Consider the following 18,920-nt stretch of genomic DNA (forward strand, 5'->3'; position numbering starts at 1 on the left):
CAGAGGGTAGGGGCTGAGCGGGGCATAGAGGAGAAAAATGGCTCTGGACTAGGTGAAAGTCTGGTACCTATTTTTACTTTACCCAATCACCTGCCCATTGTCTGAAAGCGGTGAATTAGTAAGACTGTCTGTGGGCTCAGTAGTGTGGATCCCACTTATTGTCCTGGAGCACCGGCAGTGGGGGCGTTAAGGATTGTCCCATTTTTGCAAAGCAGTCCTTCAAACTTGGCTGCTTCCCTGCTGCCGAGGAGCTGACAACTGTCCCCTGTACTTAGTGGCCACGGAAAGGGCTCAAGGCTCAGGCCGAGCTCTAGACTCACACTCAGGGAAGTTAGAGCTGGAAGGCACCTAGAAAATAATTAGATCCACTCAACACCCTCATCTTACACATTAAGACATGAGGGGCTCGGGACTGGGGTAGGAGGGTGTCCAAGGGCACAGAACCAGTTAGTGGCGGAGATGCATGCATATCCAAGTAAGTGGCTGTGTGATCCTGGAGCTCAAAGTCCAGTTGTGATCAGGTGTGTCTTCTGTATTCAAATGGACAACCGTGCGTGCGCATTTCCCGTTTGCCCCTCTCCACCCTGCCCCACCTGCTCTGTGCCCCAGGAGACTGACCTGCATGAACTGCATCAAAAGGCTCCCTGCCCTGCGGCCTTCTGGACATAGACTCTGGACCATGGCGAGTTTTGGAGAAGATGGGAGAGAGGGAGGACAGTGAAGCCGGGGTGTTCAGCACCTCATTCTATCGCCCTGTGTTCACTGGGCCGCAGTTGAGCCCCTATGAATGGTACCACCCCTCCCGATTTCCCTACACCTGCCCTCACCTTGTAAAACAACCCTTTACTAACTCACGTCCAGTTATCTAATTTGAGTGTGTCATCCATTTCCTGCCGAGACCCTGACCGACCCCATAACTGGAAGTTTGATGGAAGAATTTAGAAATTGCAGTGGCATGTATGGATCCCTTTTGCTTCCACATTCCTTAAGAGTAAGCTGAGCTTCTGAGAGCCTCACCCAGGAGAATCTGGGGAGCAGGGAGGGGGAGGGTGGACAACACAGAGATATCACAGGAACTAGCAAAAAGCTAGCGACTCTCTTCTGGTTTTGTCTTTTATTTAATACTGTTGTTGCTATTCTTATTGTAATTGAAATTAGGCAGGCGATGTAAACAATACAAGTGCTTGCAGGGCAAATAATTCAGTGCCTCCTTGTGCCATTACCTCTGTCTTTCATCCTAGTGACTTTGTTCTAGTCTTTCTTTCTAGGTATTTTTGTACACACACACACACACACACACACAGCTTGTAAAACAGAACTTTGACTCATGCTGTATGCATCGTTCTGTCATTCTCCCTATCAATGTATGTGGACCCCTCGTTCTTTGCTGCATAAAATTCCATCATCTGGATATATAATCAGTTATTTAACCATTTTGTGGATGTATAAGCTTTTTGTAGTTTTTCCCTGGTAGCCACAAGATTGCAGTAAGCGTTCTAACACGTATGCACCCAAAGGTGGGTATTTCCTAGGGATAGATGTCTATACATAGAATTAGGTTGAAGAATATGATTTAAACTTGGTAGATCTGCCCAACGGACTTCCAAGAAGCCCGCATCGACAATGCGAGCCTCACAGTCCTTTCTAAAGTGTGGACTTCCGTGATCTCTGGGAGACTGAGCATCTTTTCCTGTGTTTTGCCATTTGGATTCCTTCCATACGTCCCCTGTTCCCTTTTCTGCAGGCTTGTCTTTCTCTGGGGTGGCTCTTTGACTTCATTATCTTCCAATATGGAGACAAGTATACGTAGTCTTCAGACTGTTCTCTGGAGCTATGTCCAAATTCAAAGCATATGGTTTTGCCAGACTTTTCAGCAAGTGTCCAAAGTGAACCACGATTAAGAAATGAAAGAGGAAAAGCCAAATCTTAAAACACATGGCTCACATATCCCCTCATGTTGGCTTATATAATTTTATATTCTATTTGAGATATTTAATTACAGATTTTATCTGTCTACCTACCTAACATCTACCTACCTACCTACCTACCTACCTACCTACTTTTTAAATTTGCTCGGATGTTCTCTGCCATGTTCTTGGGATACAACACACAAGCATACATATATACATACATACCCCACTATTGATTCTGTTTTTCTGGAGAACTCTGCTGATCAGAGTGTTACTCCCTTGCCCACCTTTGCATTTTAAGAAGAGGAATCTGGAAGACCCAGAGGCTGCTGAGACTGCAGAATAAAAACTCATGAGGCCGGTCTGGACCACGTCCCACCTGCGACTTCCAGACACACGTCCCCAGTCCCGTTCCTATCCATGCTCAGTCATATTCGGCCCCTGGGTTTCCTCACTGGCTGGTCCCTGGTCCTCCTCTGTCAGCAAGAGCTCTTCTCTAGTCCTTCCTGGTGTCAGCGAAGACTATCCCCGTGACAGGTCTGTTTGGCCATTGTGCAGTCCTTGTCATCTGCGGGGAAACATGCCTCAACAGGCTGCCCCCTCTGACTTCTTCCAAGTCACTAGCCCCAGGAGTGTGCCCAGCTGTCTCCATTGGATCAACTGCTGGCATTCCTCCCCCACCCCCCCCACCCCCGGCAGCTTCTCCCCCCGGGGGCTTGTGCCACGTGAGATCTGCAGAGGTCACGTGTCAGGTAAGGGGAAAAGGGGGCAGACATCTGGCACCATGCTCCTATGCCCCCTGAACCATCAGAGCAGACATGCCTCCCTCTCACTATAGCAAAATGACACACACACACACACAAAAAACCAAAACAAAACAACGTATCTCGGAAGAGATTTGCCCCATTAAAAAAAAATAAGTAATAAAAGGAAAGCCTCTCAGGCCATGTCGCTTTGGGGTAAGGAAGAGGTGGAGATCTCGCCAGAGTAGGCCTCCAAAGCTTCCTGTTTTCAGGCAAGCGGGAAGCGTAGTGCAAACATCCTCCTTCATTTATGGTCTTTGTTCTTGCTCAGCCAGTGTGCTATTCAGCAGGGTGGCCTATCAGACGCATGCTCCCGTCTGCGTTATCTGCTTCAGATCAAAAGAGAAAATGCATGAGAATGCGCTCGGAAGGCCTGGTTACCACACACATGCCAGTTATAATCATAATCATAAATGCTTGCGCTGGGACCTCTTGGGGAATCTAGGACTGTGTCTCTCCCTGCGATCCGTCTCCTCCCTCGAGCTCAGGCCGCCCGCACTGACTACATATTCATGTGTCAAGCGCTAAGCTGCACACGGGGAGGTGGGGGGACTCACTCCCCAGTAGGACTCTTGATGAGCCCAGTTAGAGGACAAGCGTTTCCATTTCTCCCAGGCAACACGGTGACTGAGGGATCCATTCATTCTGCCCCTTTGGGCATCCAGTTTTCAAATGCTGTTTGAGAAAGTGCACCTGCCTTCTCCCTTCTCCTTTCTCCCCCAAGATCTAGAAAATGCAAAGACACACCTCCCCATTTGCTCAAGACAGTCCCAGTTTACATGGGTTTTCCCAGTGTGGTTATTAATAGCACATTTCTGCTCTTCGAGAGTGTTCTAGTTTGGGTGGACAGGTCTGTGGGCTCACTATTTGTAACCCTTCTGGGCAGCCAAGACCAAGTCAAGGACCTTTTCCAGGAGCTAGCACAGAGCCTGGCACCGAGAAGGACCCTTGGAAATGCCGATTATCAAACCCATTTGGCTGTTGGATGATCCTGGCGATTTGAGACCTGTGAAAAGTACAAGACCGGGGGTCTGGGCACCATCGTGTGGGTTTCCCGTACTGCCCTCGAGTAGTTAAATGTGCAGAAAGCGTAGGCGGCCAGAGGAGTGCGGGGGGGACGTTTGTGTGGTAGCCTCACACCGTGAAAAATGAGCCCCAGCTTTGAAACCCCGTCAGCCGGGTGCCTGAATCACATCAAGGTCTTTTTGGGGAAGAAACCGGGCTTTAGGAAGATGGCAGAGTTGAGTTAAAACACAAGCGTGAGCGGAAGCGGTCTCTGAGCCTATTTGCGGCAATCCGTTGCCACACGCCCAACGGTCTAGAGGCTAGGAATATGTGTCATTGATTTTGAACTTTGCACGGAAGGAAGCGTATTTGCATATACCTTGCTCTGAGCTGACGGCACTGGGAGGTAGGGAAGATCGGTACACTCATCCCCACTTTTTTTTTTTTTTTTTTGGGTTGGTTGGGTTTTTTTGTTAAGACAAGGACTCTTTTGCAGTTGCGCAGCTCAAGGGTGGTAGAATCCAGAGTCTTGAGTAGCGCTCCACCAAGTCCGGTGCTCTTTCCATTCGTTGTCATAGAAGCGGCTGCTCTGGAGGGCCGGCAGAAGCACTCTGCCTTCTGATGGGTGTTTAGATGCTCTGTGCAGGGCGAGTTTGCTCGTGGGACCAAGGTTGGGGTTCTGTTCTAGCAGTTCAGGCAGTGACCAGACAGATGGCGGGTGGGGGGCAGGGGGTCACGCCCGCTGATCTCCCTGCACGGGGGGAGCAGAGGACAGAGGCCCGCGTGGGCCACACTGGTGCTCCCACTACGTGATTGGGAACATGTGAGGGCAGGGCGAGTGAACTGCGGGTGACCCCGCGGAGCAGGGAGGCTAATTAAAGCTTCTCTTCCCCGCACTTCAGTCACAAGCCCCCCTGCCCTTCCTCCCGATGGTGCAGCTGATAAGGAGGGATTGAATTTATGAAAAGCGATGAAGATGTTTGGATAAGCCACAGTACCAAGGCGAGCCGGCCCGACGAGTTAGGGCCTGACAAGGCAGCAGGGACCTGAGAGCTTCCGAAGGGACCAGGCCGAGAGGAAGGGGAAGAGCCAAGGTGGTTGAACTGAAGGTGACACCGTGGGGGCGTGGCCTCGGGCCGCACACCTCTGCTGGCAAGGTGGAAGCGCGCCTCCTGAGCGCTGGGCCCGCAGGCAGACGGTCTGGCGTGGCCCCGGACTTCCACACCTGCCACCTGTGTCCCACGTTCCCAGCAGAGCCCATGTGAGCTGAATACACAGGAGACCGTAGAGCCGATGAGTAAGGAATGGGTGGGAGGCGAGGAAAGAGCACCTCCCTTCCAAAGGTGAAGGGGTTGAGACCGCCCCCGGAGGGCAAGAGGCAGGAAGATGAGAAAAGCCATCGATTTTGAGCATTTGCCATGCACCAGGCACCGTGCGGCGGGCTTTAGATGAAGTTTCTCACTTAATCCTCTGATATGAGTGCTGTGGTTGTTATCATGCCCCTTGTGCTGATGTGGAAAAATGAACCTCAGAGAGGGCGGGTAGCTTGCTCAAGGCCACACAGCTAGATCTAGGAATCAAAACCAAGGAGTGAATAAAAAAAAAAAGGGAGACTCTGGGGCCTTTGTTCTAAATTAGCATGCCCGCTGCCCGTCCACTGTGCCACACGGCAGGGTGAGGGCAGGTGGCTCTACCAGGATTGGAGGGTGAGCTCCGTCTTCTGTCCTAGGGTGCCTCGACCCGTTCCGTAGCTGGGCTCCTTAACTGTCTTTCTCCACTGGTCCCTCTGGTCTTCCCCAGGGAGTAGATGCTATCTGCCTGCCGGCAACACCCCCAAACCCTCAATCCTGGCTTGTTGAAGCATAGCTTCGAAGGTGTTTGGAGTGAAACGCCCCGATAGCTGCCTCACCCCAAAGACCCATGCCCTCCTGTCACAGACAAGCCTCAGGATCCTGTGGCCAGCTGGCCTCCTGGTCCGGCCCACATGTGCCCGCCCCAGGGCACCCAGAGGACCTGGGCTGTCCGTAGCTGTGTTTCTCCCAGATGCCGCCCACCTGCACGGAGTCTGAGAGTCTCAGGCAGAGGATACAGGCTGAGCAGCTGTCTTGGGCTATGTCTCTGAGGCCAGGGGCGAGACCAGGAGGAAGGCAGGCTGCCTGGCGTGAGTGTGGTGTTCTGTGGGATGAATGCATCCCTGACTTCTAAATTAAGGGAGACCACCAAGCCCAGCATGCTTGGGAAGGGGTAAGGACAGCAATGGGGCAGGCTTCTCATCCTTGGCAGGGTTTCTGCAACTCAGGCCTCCTGGATCCTGACTTTCTCTTGCTTCCCAGAGGCCAGCCTGGAGGAGGTGGGAACGGTAAGCAACACCTGCTGACTTGAGGCCTCCCTTCGGGAGAGCCCTCCTAAAACAGGGTACCCCCACCTTTTTTTTTTAACCAAAGTGAAGACTCCGACCATTTGAATGAGTCCATTCTAACACATGCTCATCATAACTGATTCCAAAGTCACACGTAGTACGTTTTTTTCTACCCTAGATTTTCCATGAAATTTCCCCTTTGTTGGGAATCCCTTTTTACCAAGGAAGCAGAACTAGGATTCCAGCAATGAAGGCTGGGACCATCTGGTGTGGTCTGGTCTGATCCAGCTGGTGCTAGGACGGAATCAGAAAGAATAGAGCCAGGGTGGGAGAAATGTCTGTGCATTTTGGTATAAAATACCCTCCATGCTGGTTAAATGCAAGGCACGGTGTATAAATCAGCCTGGGTCACTTAAGTTAACAGTGCAGACTTGGTTTTAATATTGGTCATGGTGCCTGAGACTCATTTCATTAGTGTCCGTTTAACAGTTGGGTACATGGGCCAGGGGTAATATTAATGATTACTTGTTAGTTAAGTGGACAGGGAGCTCTTACCTAAAATGCCAACAGCACAGAGACCTTCCCAGGCGCTGTTTCCGGCAGGCGCTACCCTCAGCAGGCACCCTGGTAGGCAGGGTGCGGCCATGGGTCTGGGAGAGCTGGAGCTCCCAGGAGGATGGCTTATGAAGGATCCCCTAGACCCCAGCAGGCCTGGCTGGGCCTCACCTGGAGCTCGGCCCAGGAGGCCCCTGGAAAAGGTGAGCTGCCACCCCTTTGGGGCTGACTCATTGTCTGAGCAAGAGATTTCTCTACACAGCCGGAGAACAGCCCAGGGGGCAGCTCCGTAGGGTCCAGAAGAAATGAAGGGAGCAGCCCCTGGGCCTCTCTCTTGGGGAGGAAGCCACTTTTGCAGCCTGGGATGGGTTTCCTCTGCCAAGATGGGAATGCTGACCAGTGATTTATGCAGACATTTATAGAAAGCATATAGGCTTGTTCAGTCATAAAACAGAAGAACAGTGTGTTTTTGCCCTGGCAGGGCTCTGGGGCAGCTCTTAGGGTAGCGTGGCTGATTGTAATCGTTGCTGGAAATGTCCACCTCTTTGCCGTGGGGTGTGGGGGGTGCACAAGGTTGCACGGGAAGGGGCCACAGATGGAACCTCGGTACAGGTCACCTGCCCCAGGGAACAGAGCTGAACTGAACTGTTAGTGAGGATACTTTCCCTCTCCTGTGGCCCTGGGGCCGTCCCCTTCCCTCAGGACTTCCCTCTGGAGACTCTTCTGTCTTCCAGAGCTTCCTGGCTGGTAGGGGGCTGCAGCCAGGGACACGTGACATGAGCATAAGAGGGCCGCCTTGTTGGAGCACTGAAGGAAGGGTATTCTTCCTGGCCTTGTCTGATCAGTCAGGCCAGAGGGTTCTGGGGAGCCTAACCTGCCTGTGGACGCCGGCCCAGTGGGGCTTCAGGCCTGGCCCTCCCTGAGCAGCCTGCGTCCTGGGTTGAGCTGACTGGTGACTCACCACACCCGTGGCCTCACCACGCAGTCTTGCCTGCGGGCCTGGTGGGTGGGTGGGCCGCAGAGAACCAGTTTGTCAGAAGGCAGGGACCCATAAATAGTGATTTTATTTCAGTGTTGCTCTGACCTCCCAGCTCTGGATGCCAAGTACTAGGCCATGGGTTTTGGTGGTGTGTGGGCCACGTGACAAGCGTGGGGGGCAGTAGACCTGGATTTTTTTTTTTTTTTTTTAAGATTTTATTCATTTATTTGACAGAGAGAGAGAGAGAACAAGTAGGCAGAGAGGCAGGCAGAGGGAGAGGGAGAAGCAGGCTTCCCGCTGAGCAGGGAGCCCGATGCGGGGCTCGATCCCAGGACCCCGGGATCATGACCTGAGCCGAAGGCAGCGGCTTAACCGACTGAGCCACCCAGGCGCTCCTAGACCTGGATTTTTTAAGTGAAAAACAGAATCCGGGCAAAATGCAAAGTCCTATTTTTTGTGTTTTTCACCATCCACTTTTGAGCCGAAGGCTTAGAAATGGGAAGCTTGGACCAGATGAGCCCTCTGGATCTTGTTCCTGGAGGAGCGGTACCAGCAACACCTCAGCCACAAGATGCTCTGGAAAGATCCATGGGAGCCTTGAGCAGGGTGGGAGGAACAGAGACAAAGAGAGAAAGGAGAGGGGAGAAAGAAAAGTCAGGGTAGGAGCCAAGAGGAAGGGCAAGTCTGCTTGGGGTTCCCTGACAGAGCACCACAGTGCGAGCAACTTCAACCACAGACGTTTATCTGCTTGCAGTTCTGAGGCTGGAGCTCCAAGGTCAAGGTGTCGGCAGGGTTGGTTTCTTCTTCGGTCTCTCTCCTTGGGTTGCAAACGGCCGTGTTCTTGCTGTGTCCATTCAGCACACACATGTCCGTGTCCTAATCTCCTCTTCTTACAAGGCCACTGGTCAAGATTAGATTAGGGCCCTCCCAGATCATCTCATTTTGCCTTCCTTACCTCTTCAGCGGCCCTACCTCCAAATACAGCTCTGGTTTCCACGTCCCAGGGGATTTCTCTGGGCCAGAATGAGCAAAGCACCGGTGGGAAATACGGTGTCTAATTTAACCATAACACAGCCCTGAGGTGGAGGTATCCTTGTTCCCATGTACAGAGGAAATAGGCTCGTGGGACCTCAGGTTGAAATAAATTGTTCCGGTTGCCTGATTTCCAAAGCTCCACCTCTTAAGCAAAAGAAAAATAAAAGGTTGTGGGAGGGAAAGAATTAAAAAAACAAGGTTTCCAGGGGGCTGGCATCAGAAACACCCCTGCAGCCACTCTGTGGGCCTTTGGCGTCCCCGTTTTACTTGGGGAGGGGAAACTGAAGGTCAAGGTTAGTCGCCGTTCCCTGTGGTCCTGTGATGGGGGACCATCCTCCAGCCAGGACTGCCACCCATGTTGCAAGAGCAGATAGTCTCCTAATCTGTACGTCTTGTCCTTATTCTGACCCCAGAGAGTGGGATGCAGGGTGTCACATGAATAGGTTTCCTTCTGCTGGGACATCTGGAGGCCTCCTCGCCCTGCTTTGGGCGTGGTTCCTGGACACCTGCCCTGGTCTCGTCAGCATCTTAAAGTTGCTCCAACAGGGCCCTGGGGCTCGTCCCACTCTTTGCTTTTGGACGTTGCCATAGTCCTCTGCCTCATGCTGGGGCCTGTTTCAGCGTGAGACCCTCAGCAGGGTACGCTTTTGAGCGTGTAAGGTGAGTGGAAGTGAAGAAGAGCCCAGAAATACCTGCTTGCTTTGGTTTGCTTTCTGCCTACATGAACTGACCACATCAGAGAGTGGCCAGGATGCTGGCATCCAAACGCCTGTTTGTGTGACCTTAGACAAGTCTCCTGATGTTTTGGGACCTCAGTGCCATCATCTATAAAATGGGAGGAGGAAAGCCTTACCCAAATGTTGTGGGTTTTTTTTTTTTTTTTAAGATTTTATTTATTTGACAGAGAGAGAGCACAAGCAAGGGGAGCGGCAGAGAGAGGGAGAGGGAGAAGCAGGCTTCCCACCGAGCAGGGAGCCCGATGCGGGGCTCGATCCCAGGACCCTGGGATCATGACCTGAGCTGAAGGCAGATGCTTAACTGACTGAGCCACCCAGTTGCCCCCCCCAAATGTTTTTTATTAGGAGATCATGTGAGGGGAAAGAGCAATAGTGCAAAGACTTAGCTCCAGTGCCAAAAACGAGGGCAGTAATAGGGATTCCTGTGTCCAGGCTGCTGAAAACTCACAGAACTCCAAGGTGCAAGGAAATAGTACCCTCCCACCTCTGCCCTGTGCCTCTAAACATTTTTACTCCCTGCAAATGAGCCTTTTCTGTAGTCATTTGTGTGACTATGTGTCTTATGTTGTTAATGGTTTGTGTCAAGAGGGGCTCATGAGTTCCTCCACAAAGCAGATTCCTCTCCCCAGAATGTTGGAAAGCTGACCCTTGCTTCCCCCAAACTCTCCTGCCTTCCCAAAGTCTTCAGCTGCCTCATGATCCCATTGGAACACCCAAGTGAAGAAGGTCATTTTGGTACCAATTTAAAACATGATATGCATTTTAAAAGGGACGGGGACTTGTCACAGAAGTCAGCTTGAAGGAGCGCTCCCCTTGGCCAAGTCTGGCACAAATTTTAACACCACCACCATGATCGAGTATAGGAATGAATTATTATCTTAGCTCCGGCTGCTATAATAGAAATACTAGAGCCTGGGGGGCTTACACGGCAAACATTGATTTCTCACAGCTCTGGAGGCTGGGAAGGCCAAGGTCCAGGCACTGGCAGATTCAGTATCTGGTGAGGGGGGACCCGCTTCCGGGTTCAGAGATGGCCATCCCCACGTGTGGAAAGAAATGGAGGGCTCTCTGGGGTCTCTTTTATAAAGCTACAGATCCCACTCATGGGGGCTCCACCCTCATGACCTAATCCCCTCCCAAAGGCCCCACCTCCTCACAACATCACACCGTGGGTTAGGATTTCAGCATAGGAATTTGGGGCATGGGGGGACACAAGCATTCAGTCCATAAAAATTGCAAACCATTAAAAAATAGAAATTCACGAGTCCATGCTACTGATCTCGCTAGACAGCTGATAGATGACGGATAAATTGCCAACACAATTCTGAGGGCCAGAGGGTAGATGTGGGGGAGGCAGGAAAGCCTGAAAACCACCATTTTGAAACCATTTGTTATTTTTAGCCACGGAAACTTGGATGTTACTCGTTATCTTAGCATAACCCATCCTGTCCTATCCTTACACACTACGTCTTTGCAAATGGGCTTCCCTCTACTTAGAATATCCCCCCTCCTTCCGCCTGGCAAATTTTTATTTGTCTTCCAATGCCCTGTTCAGGTATTACCTCCTTGCTGATGTCCTCCGAAGACAGAACCATCGTTCTAGGCACTGCTTCTCTTCGGCCATGCGGCAAGAATTTATTGATCGTCTGCTGTATACCCGGCAACAGACAGGGTGTCCATCAATGCAACCGAGTCCCTGTCTTCCCGGGGCTTTCGAAGGGGGACATTGTCTGCACAGCCTCAGTGTACTTTCCTTGATGGACATGCCGCGAGGGCAGAACTCAGACTTAGCCATATTTCTATTTCAACACCTACCACAGAGTAGGAAATCAGTAAGTATTTGCTAAAATAATGGATGTTCACTCCTTCCCTCGTGTGTCTCCAGCCCTGATTCATAACGCTCATGTGTACAATTTGCACATATTTTCATGACCCTTGTTTGGTCTCCCTTCCTGGAGGTGGGCCCCTTGGGAGCCTGGCTGTGCCTTCTGGTTCAGTGTGCGTCGGGCCTGTTGGTCAAGGGGGAGCTGGATGCGCGGTAGATGTCTGCAGGGCGACTCTTGCTCACACCTCGTAGGGACGGGGCTGGAGATCATCATCTGGGTCCAATAGCGTAATGACTTATGCAGAAAATGGTAAACAGGCGATGCCGAGAGGGAAGGCTTTCTGTCTTCCAGAGAGAAGACACTGGCTATCACTGTGTCACGGGCTGGTCTCGAAGAATGAACAGCGGGCAGGAGACAGAGTTCTGGGTCCAGCTGCAGATCTGTTGGTGACTCTGTTGGTCCTTTGGCTGGTCCCTTCCTTCTCTGGCCTTGATGCCCACATCTGCAAAATGGGGAGTGGACGTGGATCTTGGCTTCTTTGTTTCGTCAAAGGCGACATAGGTGGGTCCATGTGGGACAACTCCGGAAAGACCTCCGAAAGACCACTGGGTGGGGGGAACCTACATGTTTTGCACTGTTCAAGGGCGGGGAGGGGGCCGCCCTGGCCTGGTCTGAGCCCTGGGACACACCATTCCGTGGCCTGGACTCCTGGGAACATTTTTGGGAAATAACACTGCTTCCCAGTCCCAAGAGAAAAATCTGGCAGAAGAGAGCCGTGCATACTCACCCTCCCCTCTGCGTGGGGGTAACACATCAGTAGGCGCTCTACCGAGCCAGCACCCCTCCCTGAAGCCATGGCTTGTTTGCTTCTCCTAGGAGCCTGGCACCGAGCCCTAGATACTGTCATTGTCTTGGGGACAGACGCCCCTCCCCCAGCACCTTAAGTGGCCCACACTGCCAGGCTTCGCCCCGAAGCAGGCTCCCACCCTGGAGCACCTAGAGCATTTCCTCCATCCCCGGGGATGCTGAGGGCAGCATAAATGGGCTCAGCTGGTTCCGTGTGAGTGTGTGCGTCTTTCTGTTCAGAAAGTTCTCAGGCTGGGTTGGTGGGGGCTGCTCTGCAGACACTTCATTCACAACTTGTTGGTTGGTTTTTCTCTTCCAAGGGAGGGGGGGGGAGTGACTGCAAAATAAATCTCAGGGTTTTTTCTTCTCCCCAAAGAAATCGTTGTGTTGTAATGCAGGGAGAGCCCAAGCTGATGACATTTTTATGGGGCTGCTTCTAGTGAAGACTGTAGTGTCTGCTAGGGCCATCCAGAGAAGCGGTAGATCTCTCTCTCCCCCCCCTTTGCCATCGCCCGCCCTCTTTCTCTCACAGCCATACAACTTGAGCTCGATACTTGTCTAGAATTCTCAGTGGGGCTACCTAGGCCAAGAGGGGGTGGGGGTGGGGGAGATGACATCATATCCTCGCGGGCCGATTGGCTGCTTTCAGCCTTCAGGAATGATATCATCTCTGCTTCTGTCTCCCCACCCCCCTTTACTTCCAGTCCTTTCCTGGCCGGGCAAGCCCCCCTCCCCAGCACCCCACCCCAGGACACCCCGTTGCCTTGGAGACCACGAGTTTTCAACCTCGTTGTCTGAAGGAATGGTAATTCATTATATGTCTGACATGGGGGTGAAGGGTACAGGGAGGGAGACCCGGGCTGGACGGTTGTGAGGGGAGGTTGTGGACAAAAAAATAATGAACAAAAATATGTTTCACGCATGAGAAACTGTCAAAGATGGTGGAGAGGGGAAAGGTCATTGCAAACAGCGTTTGTGAAATGAAAAAATGGAGACAGAATTCTAAAAAAACAAGCAGTGGCCAAAATATGGTTGAAAATACCCCCCCCACCTCACCCCCCCCGCCCCACCTCCCCAGACAGCTCATTAGGAAGGTTTTGGAGAGAGAATCACTGGCGGTCCGGGGCTGTTGTGTTATCTTTGGAGGAAGGGCCATCCCCTCGTCCCCCACTCCCTAGGTGTATACACTGAGACAGCTCTCCCTTCTCACAGGCTTTGCTCAGGGACCAAGCCGTTTCTTGCACAAAAAAAAAAAAAGGACCAGATAAGGATCCACCCACACCCTTGGTGTTTGTGGGTGTCTCCAAGAATGGAGCACCAATGCCTTGGTTTGAATCCCCAGGAAACCAAGGCAGGAGTGAAAAATCCCCTGTTGAGGTTGCATGCTTGTGTGTGTGTGTGTGTGTGTGTGTGTGTGAATTATCCATAGATTCCCTGTCTACATGGATCTTATTCACTAGGGGGTAAGTCATTCCCTGATTTCCCTGGGGCAGTTTAAAGGCAACATGCAAATTCCCCTTGGTCCTACCCAATCTCATCTTGTGTCTTCTTCACTCTCTTTCCTCCGCAAGGCTACTTCTTTTCTCCAGGTGCTGGGGATACGTGTCTATTTGTGGTTTCCCCTATGTGTGTTCAGTGTTTGTTTTCTTGTCGGGAACAGAGTCAGGAATTCCAGATGTGTGGTTTAGAATATTGGTGGCGGGGCACCTGCCTCCTTTGGTCCCTACTCTTTACTCCTAACCCCCAACTGCTGTTCCTTCTTGGTTTTCTTGGTCCCTTACAGGGAATTCTGAATCTACAGTGGTCTGGGTCAAAGGAAAAGAGCAAATGATGAAGAGAGGCATTAAAGATGTACTTGCTGGGCAATAAGGGGAAAGTCTATAGGTTTGTTTTAGGAATAGACTCTTTCAGATGTGCTTACGTGTGGCGATTGATGACTTTTTTCCTATATGCCCAGAATATACTAACAACTCGATAAAAGTTGGGTACTGTTATCTTCTTATTTATTCATACAGATTCTTTCGCTAAAAATGTATTTTAAAATACCAGCTAGAAATGGATAAAAACTATAGCTACATAAATATATATACACATACACATGCATACACGTGCACATGGATGTGTAGGTCTGTGTGCGTGTGTGTGTGTGCGCGCATATGGGATTACATTTCCTTATTTCTGTTTTTGAAGTTTCCAAATGTCTTGCAGTGAGTAGGTATTACAAATATAATCAGAAAAAAAAAAAAGCTATTTAAAGAAATCAGTCATTGGGCAGGATGTTCCAAAGGGCAGATGAATATAACTCCCAAGATGAAGTAACCGGATGTCTGTCAACTCAGCGTTGCAGAGAAAACAAGGTATGCGTTTGTCCCCAGTGGGGTGGTGACGTGTGCATCTCTGGAGTCCTGTGGCTTCTCTTCCATTCTGCCATGGCCTAATTTCTCAGCCTCAGAGGGAAAGCAAAGTCACTGAGTACTAGGATGGAGGTGATCTTGGGCAGCCTTCCGAACCACCCTCCTCCCATCTAAATTGGACATTTAATGGCTCTTGAAAAGTGAGTATTAATCTGAGATTTACACAAGCTGTGGCCACATGGCCAAAACCTAAGTCATAATTTCCCAAAACCGTCTCCTACCACCCCTTAAAGTTCCCATGTCTGCCCCCAGAACCACTATTTTTGTCCAAGCTAGAAAATTTGGAGTCACTTTTGATTAATCCCTAAATGTCAGTCTCTAAGAGATCTGTCAAGAACAGTTTGTTTTTCCTTCTAAGTCTGTCATTGCCTTCATCCTTTCCAATTTCCCACTGTGCTAATCCAATCCATCCTTCAACTTCCAGCTAAAATACTGTCTCCTCCATGAAGGCTTCCGTGATCATTCCTGCTTTTACGGATAAACATCTGACCCAAATTCCAACAGGATGAATAGACTTTAGTTGTACTATCCACCCTGGATCCTGCAGCCTTGCTTTGTTTGATGGATTTGACTTGGTTTCCCACCCAGACCATATGGCTCTAGAGAGAGCAGGGACTTAAAAAGGTCACATTATAGGAGCTTGAGACGATCTACTGATTAAACAAGAGGAAACCACCTCCTCTCTTGACAAACCATGCTGGCGTTTCACCTTGCTCCCTTTATAGGTATTTTGCCAAACACCTGATCCGAACAGACAACTACATTTTAACTTAAGCAAACTTTTCTCCTCTTACATTTCCATTTAGTCTGATTTCTTATGTGTTCTTATCCTTGAAAATATCAATTAAAAGCTACCTGTAGATTTTAATTATTCTCCTAATAAATAGTTCCAAATTATCTCAATCGATTTAAAAGGCAGGATAGTCTAATGTTTAAGAGTGTGGATTCTGGAGCCAGACTGCTTAGATCTGGGAGTCCAAATATGGTAGCCACTAGCTGCATGTGACTACTCCAATTTAAATACATTAAAATTAAGTAAAATTAAGGGTTCAGGTCCTTAGTCACACTACCCTCAAGGGCCCAGTAGCCACATGTAGCTAGTGGTTTCCATATTGGAAAGCACTGATATGGGACATATCTACCCTTGCAGAATGTCCCATTGGATAGCTCAGGCCAGATCCATATCCCAGCCCTGCCACTTACCATTTGTACGAGCTTAAGCAAAGTATTTGGCTTTCTGGGTCAATTTTCTCATAGTGCCTAGCTCCTTGAGTTGTTTGAGCCTCATATGAGTTAATACACATCCAGAGCCTAATAACAGATCAATCATAGTTAGCCATGATGGTCTGCACCAGTCTCCTTCCCCAGCTGTTGACTCATCTCCATCACCTGAACTCTAATCCGTGGATCCATATCACATTTTTCATAACCACATTCTCACTACCTCCTGCCAAGAGTTCTCTTTGATCTCCCTTAAAGTACAGCATCATCTGGCCAGAAACTCTTCGTGGAGACCACCTCCTTACTCACTCCCATTTCAATTACTCTGTAAAACCATAGGCAACCCTGGGAAGTGAGAATCACTTTATGTTGGACCCTCATGGCCTTTAGGCTGAGCTCCTGGTCTTGGTTACAACCCATCCAGTTCTTCCTCTCCCTTGGATCTAGGGCGGCGAGTGGAGAAGCTCGAGTGTCGTTGAACCGGGCTGAGCATTCTTCACTGGTGACTTAATGAGCCGGCATGACTAAATGACCATTAGCTGGATGTTTGTGTGAACTGCAATAGAAAAGTTCCTCTAAACTTCCTGAAAAGGAAGATAATATATCTAAATAGCTTCCTGCCTCTCTGCTGCCAAGCAGCAGCAGAAGCAAAATAGACTCTCCAGCAGGGAAATATTTAGCACGTTGGGTGCACTCGGCCCCTCCCTGTTGGACGAGGGAACCAAGCAGGGAAATGAGGGAGCCTCCAGGTACTCCCAGATGCCTGTGACATTTGGCAAATTGTTTCTGAGCGGGGTATGGAAGACATTGAGGGTGTATGGAAGGTAGGAAGGGACATGGAACAGAGATGGGGTGACCTTGAGGCTCCTATTGCTCACCTTGACATGGTGTCATCCGGGCCTGGAGCGATCTTTTCTTTGGTTCTTAGAAACCTCAGTTCATGTCTTAGCAGGACAGGGAAGGACAGATTGCTTCCTGCCTGCTGGATGATTGCTTCCAAGCCTCTGTGCGTGCTGCTCTGGAAGACCTTTCCATTGCTATTAAAAACATGTTTGGGGGCTTGACTTTAAATAGAAACGGCTCCTAACATAGCCAAACCACAACACAGATGCCAGAAAAGCCCCTCTTCCATTTGCCATGGTTGAGTGTGGGCATGTCAGAACTTTCTCAGAAGTCCACATCATGTGTCCCTCCAACCCCCACCCCCTGAGGTGTTTGCAGTGGGGCGAGGCAGGTGGTTTGAGAAAGACAAAGCGTGCTCTGTCCATGCTGCCCCACCATCGGCATCCCTGGGGACTAGCTCGTACCATCTGCCCTGCTCCCTGGGGTCAACTCTGCTGGAAATGGGCCAGATGTGAGCTTTGGGTTCCTCTCTCAGCACCCCTCCCCAAGCACCCTTTCTCCCTTTCTCTGACTGCCGGCTACCCTGAGCCCCATCAGTGGCTGTTCTTGGGATCTAGACCAGAGGTTGGCAAACTTTTTCTTAAAGGGCCAGAAAGTGACTATTTTAGGCCTTGCAGGTCAAGAGGCAAAGTCAGTTCTATTATGTAGGTACTTATATATAACCACATAAAATCTAATCCTTTAAAACATTAAAACAAACAAACAAACAAACAAACAAACAAACAAACAAACCCAAACCAAAAACCTTCTTAGCTTGAGGGCCATGCGAAAGCAGGTGGGGAACTGGCCTTGGCCTGTGGGCTGTAGTTTGCTGACCCCTGATGCCGGGGGTAAACCATGATGAAGAGTTGCTGTTTCACAGATGACAAATGTTAACTGAGAAGTTACTGGGTGCTGGATGCCATTCTGGATGTTGGGGACACCACTGAAAAGCCAAGCAAGGTCAGACACTGGCTGTGTCCTCAGGGTTCACTCTGTAACAGGGATGATAGGTTGATAAAAAGATTGTTCAGAGACAAATGCAGAGAAGCAGATGTTCACAGAGACGAGGTTGCAGAAGGGTCTCCAGCCCAGCTCTGGGGTGGGTGGTGTGCGTGTGTGCATGTGTGTGTGTGTGTGTGTATGAGAGAGAGAGAGAGAGGGTAAGAGGCACTAGAGAGGAAAAGAAACAGCTTCCCAGTTCAGGGGATTCTCAAGCTGAGCCTTTAGGATCTCTTGGATTAAATAGGAACCATTGGGACTGAGGCAGAGAAGCAGGGAGGCAGGGCGTTGTGGGCAGAGGGGAAAGCACGGAGATGGGAAACAGCACAGAATTCTGGGAGCAGAAAAGCAAACCAAGAAGAGTGGGACTGTGGAGTGGGCCATGCTATCCTCTGGTGGAAGGGGTCACTGGGGGCCCCACATACGTGCTGGGGACTTGGCATCCATTATCAGGGCCTCAGACACAACCCTGAGGTGTGCTTGCGTGATTGTCTAGAACAGTACTGAAGAGTTAAGTCACGCACAAAGCTGCACAGAGAGAAGACGGGACCTCATTCTAGTGGAAGCCTGTGTGATCCTTATGCTAAACCATCCTCAGTCCCTCACTACCATCACAGAGCCACCAGACTCTATGGCCGTCCCCTCAGTGGCTCTGCCAGCTCAACCCACAGGGGTTTTGTCAGGAGCTCCAGTGCTCCAACCATGAGCCATGAGCGGCTAGCGGCTGCCATAGTGGACCATTCTACTGGATGGCACTGGTCTACAGGACCTGAACTGTGTTCCTAGCTTGGCTTTGGGGAGCAGTTAGACAAGGAAGGAAGGGAAGAAGGAAGGAAGGAGGGAAGGAGGGAAGGAAGGAAGGAAGGAAGGAAGGAAGGAAGGAAGGAAGGAGGGAAGAAAGAAAGAAAGAAAGAAAGAAAGAAAGAAAGAAAGAAAGAAAGAAAGAAAGAAAGAAAGAAAGAAAGAGAAAGAAAGAACGGGGGAGGGCGGGAGGAAGGAAGGAAGGAAGCAAGGAAGGAAGGAAAGAGGGAAGGAGGGAAGGAAGGAAGGAGGGAAGAAAGAAAGAAAGAAAGAAAGAAAGAAAGAAAGAAAGAAAGAGAAATAGGAAGGAAGGAAGGAAGGAGGAAAGAAAGAAAGAAAGAAAGAAAGAAAAGAAAGAAAGAAAGAAAGAAAGAAAGAGAAAGAAAGAAAGGGGGAGGGCGGGAGGAAGGAAGGAAGCAAGGAAGGAAGGAAGCAAGGAAGGAAGGAAGCAAGGAAGGAAGGAAGGAAGGAAGGAGGGAAGGAAGGAAGGAGGGAGGGAAGAAAGAAAGAAAGAAAGAAAGAGAAAGAAAGAAAGAAAGAAAGAA

General features: G+C 50.2%; 1 protein-coding gene across 1 annotated transcript in view; it reads left to right on the forward strand.

The window, feature by feature from the left end:
- Positions 1 to 11,472, forward strand: part of SLC39A11 (solute carrier family 39 member 11) — a 559,067-nt gene extending 547,595 nt beyond the window's left edge. The window contains exon 9 of the mRNA XM_035026142.1: positions 10,939 to 11,472. Coding sequence (XP_034882033.1) covers positions 10,939 to 11,141 — 203 coding nt within the window. The 3' untranslated portion in view covers positions 11,142 to 11,472. The remainder of the gene's footprint in view (positions 1 to 10,938) is intronic.
- The last annotated feature ends 7,448 nt before the right edge of the window (positions 11,473 to 18,920 follow it).

This window comes from Mirounga leonina, unplaced genomic scaffold (assembly GCF_011800145.1).
Source record: "Mirounga leonina isolate KUSES-001 unplaced genomic scaffold, KU_Mleo_1.0 Mir_197, whole genome shotgun sequence".
Lineage (NCBI taxonomy): Eukaryota > Metazoa > Chordata > Mammalia > Carnivora > Phocidae > Mirounga > Mirounga leonina.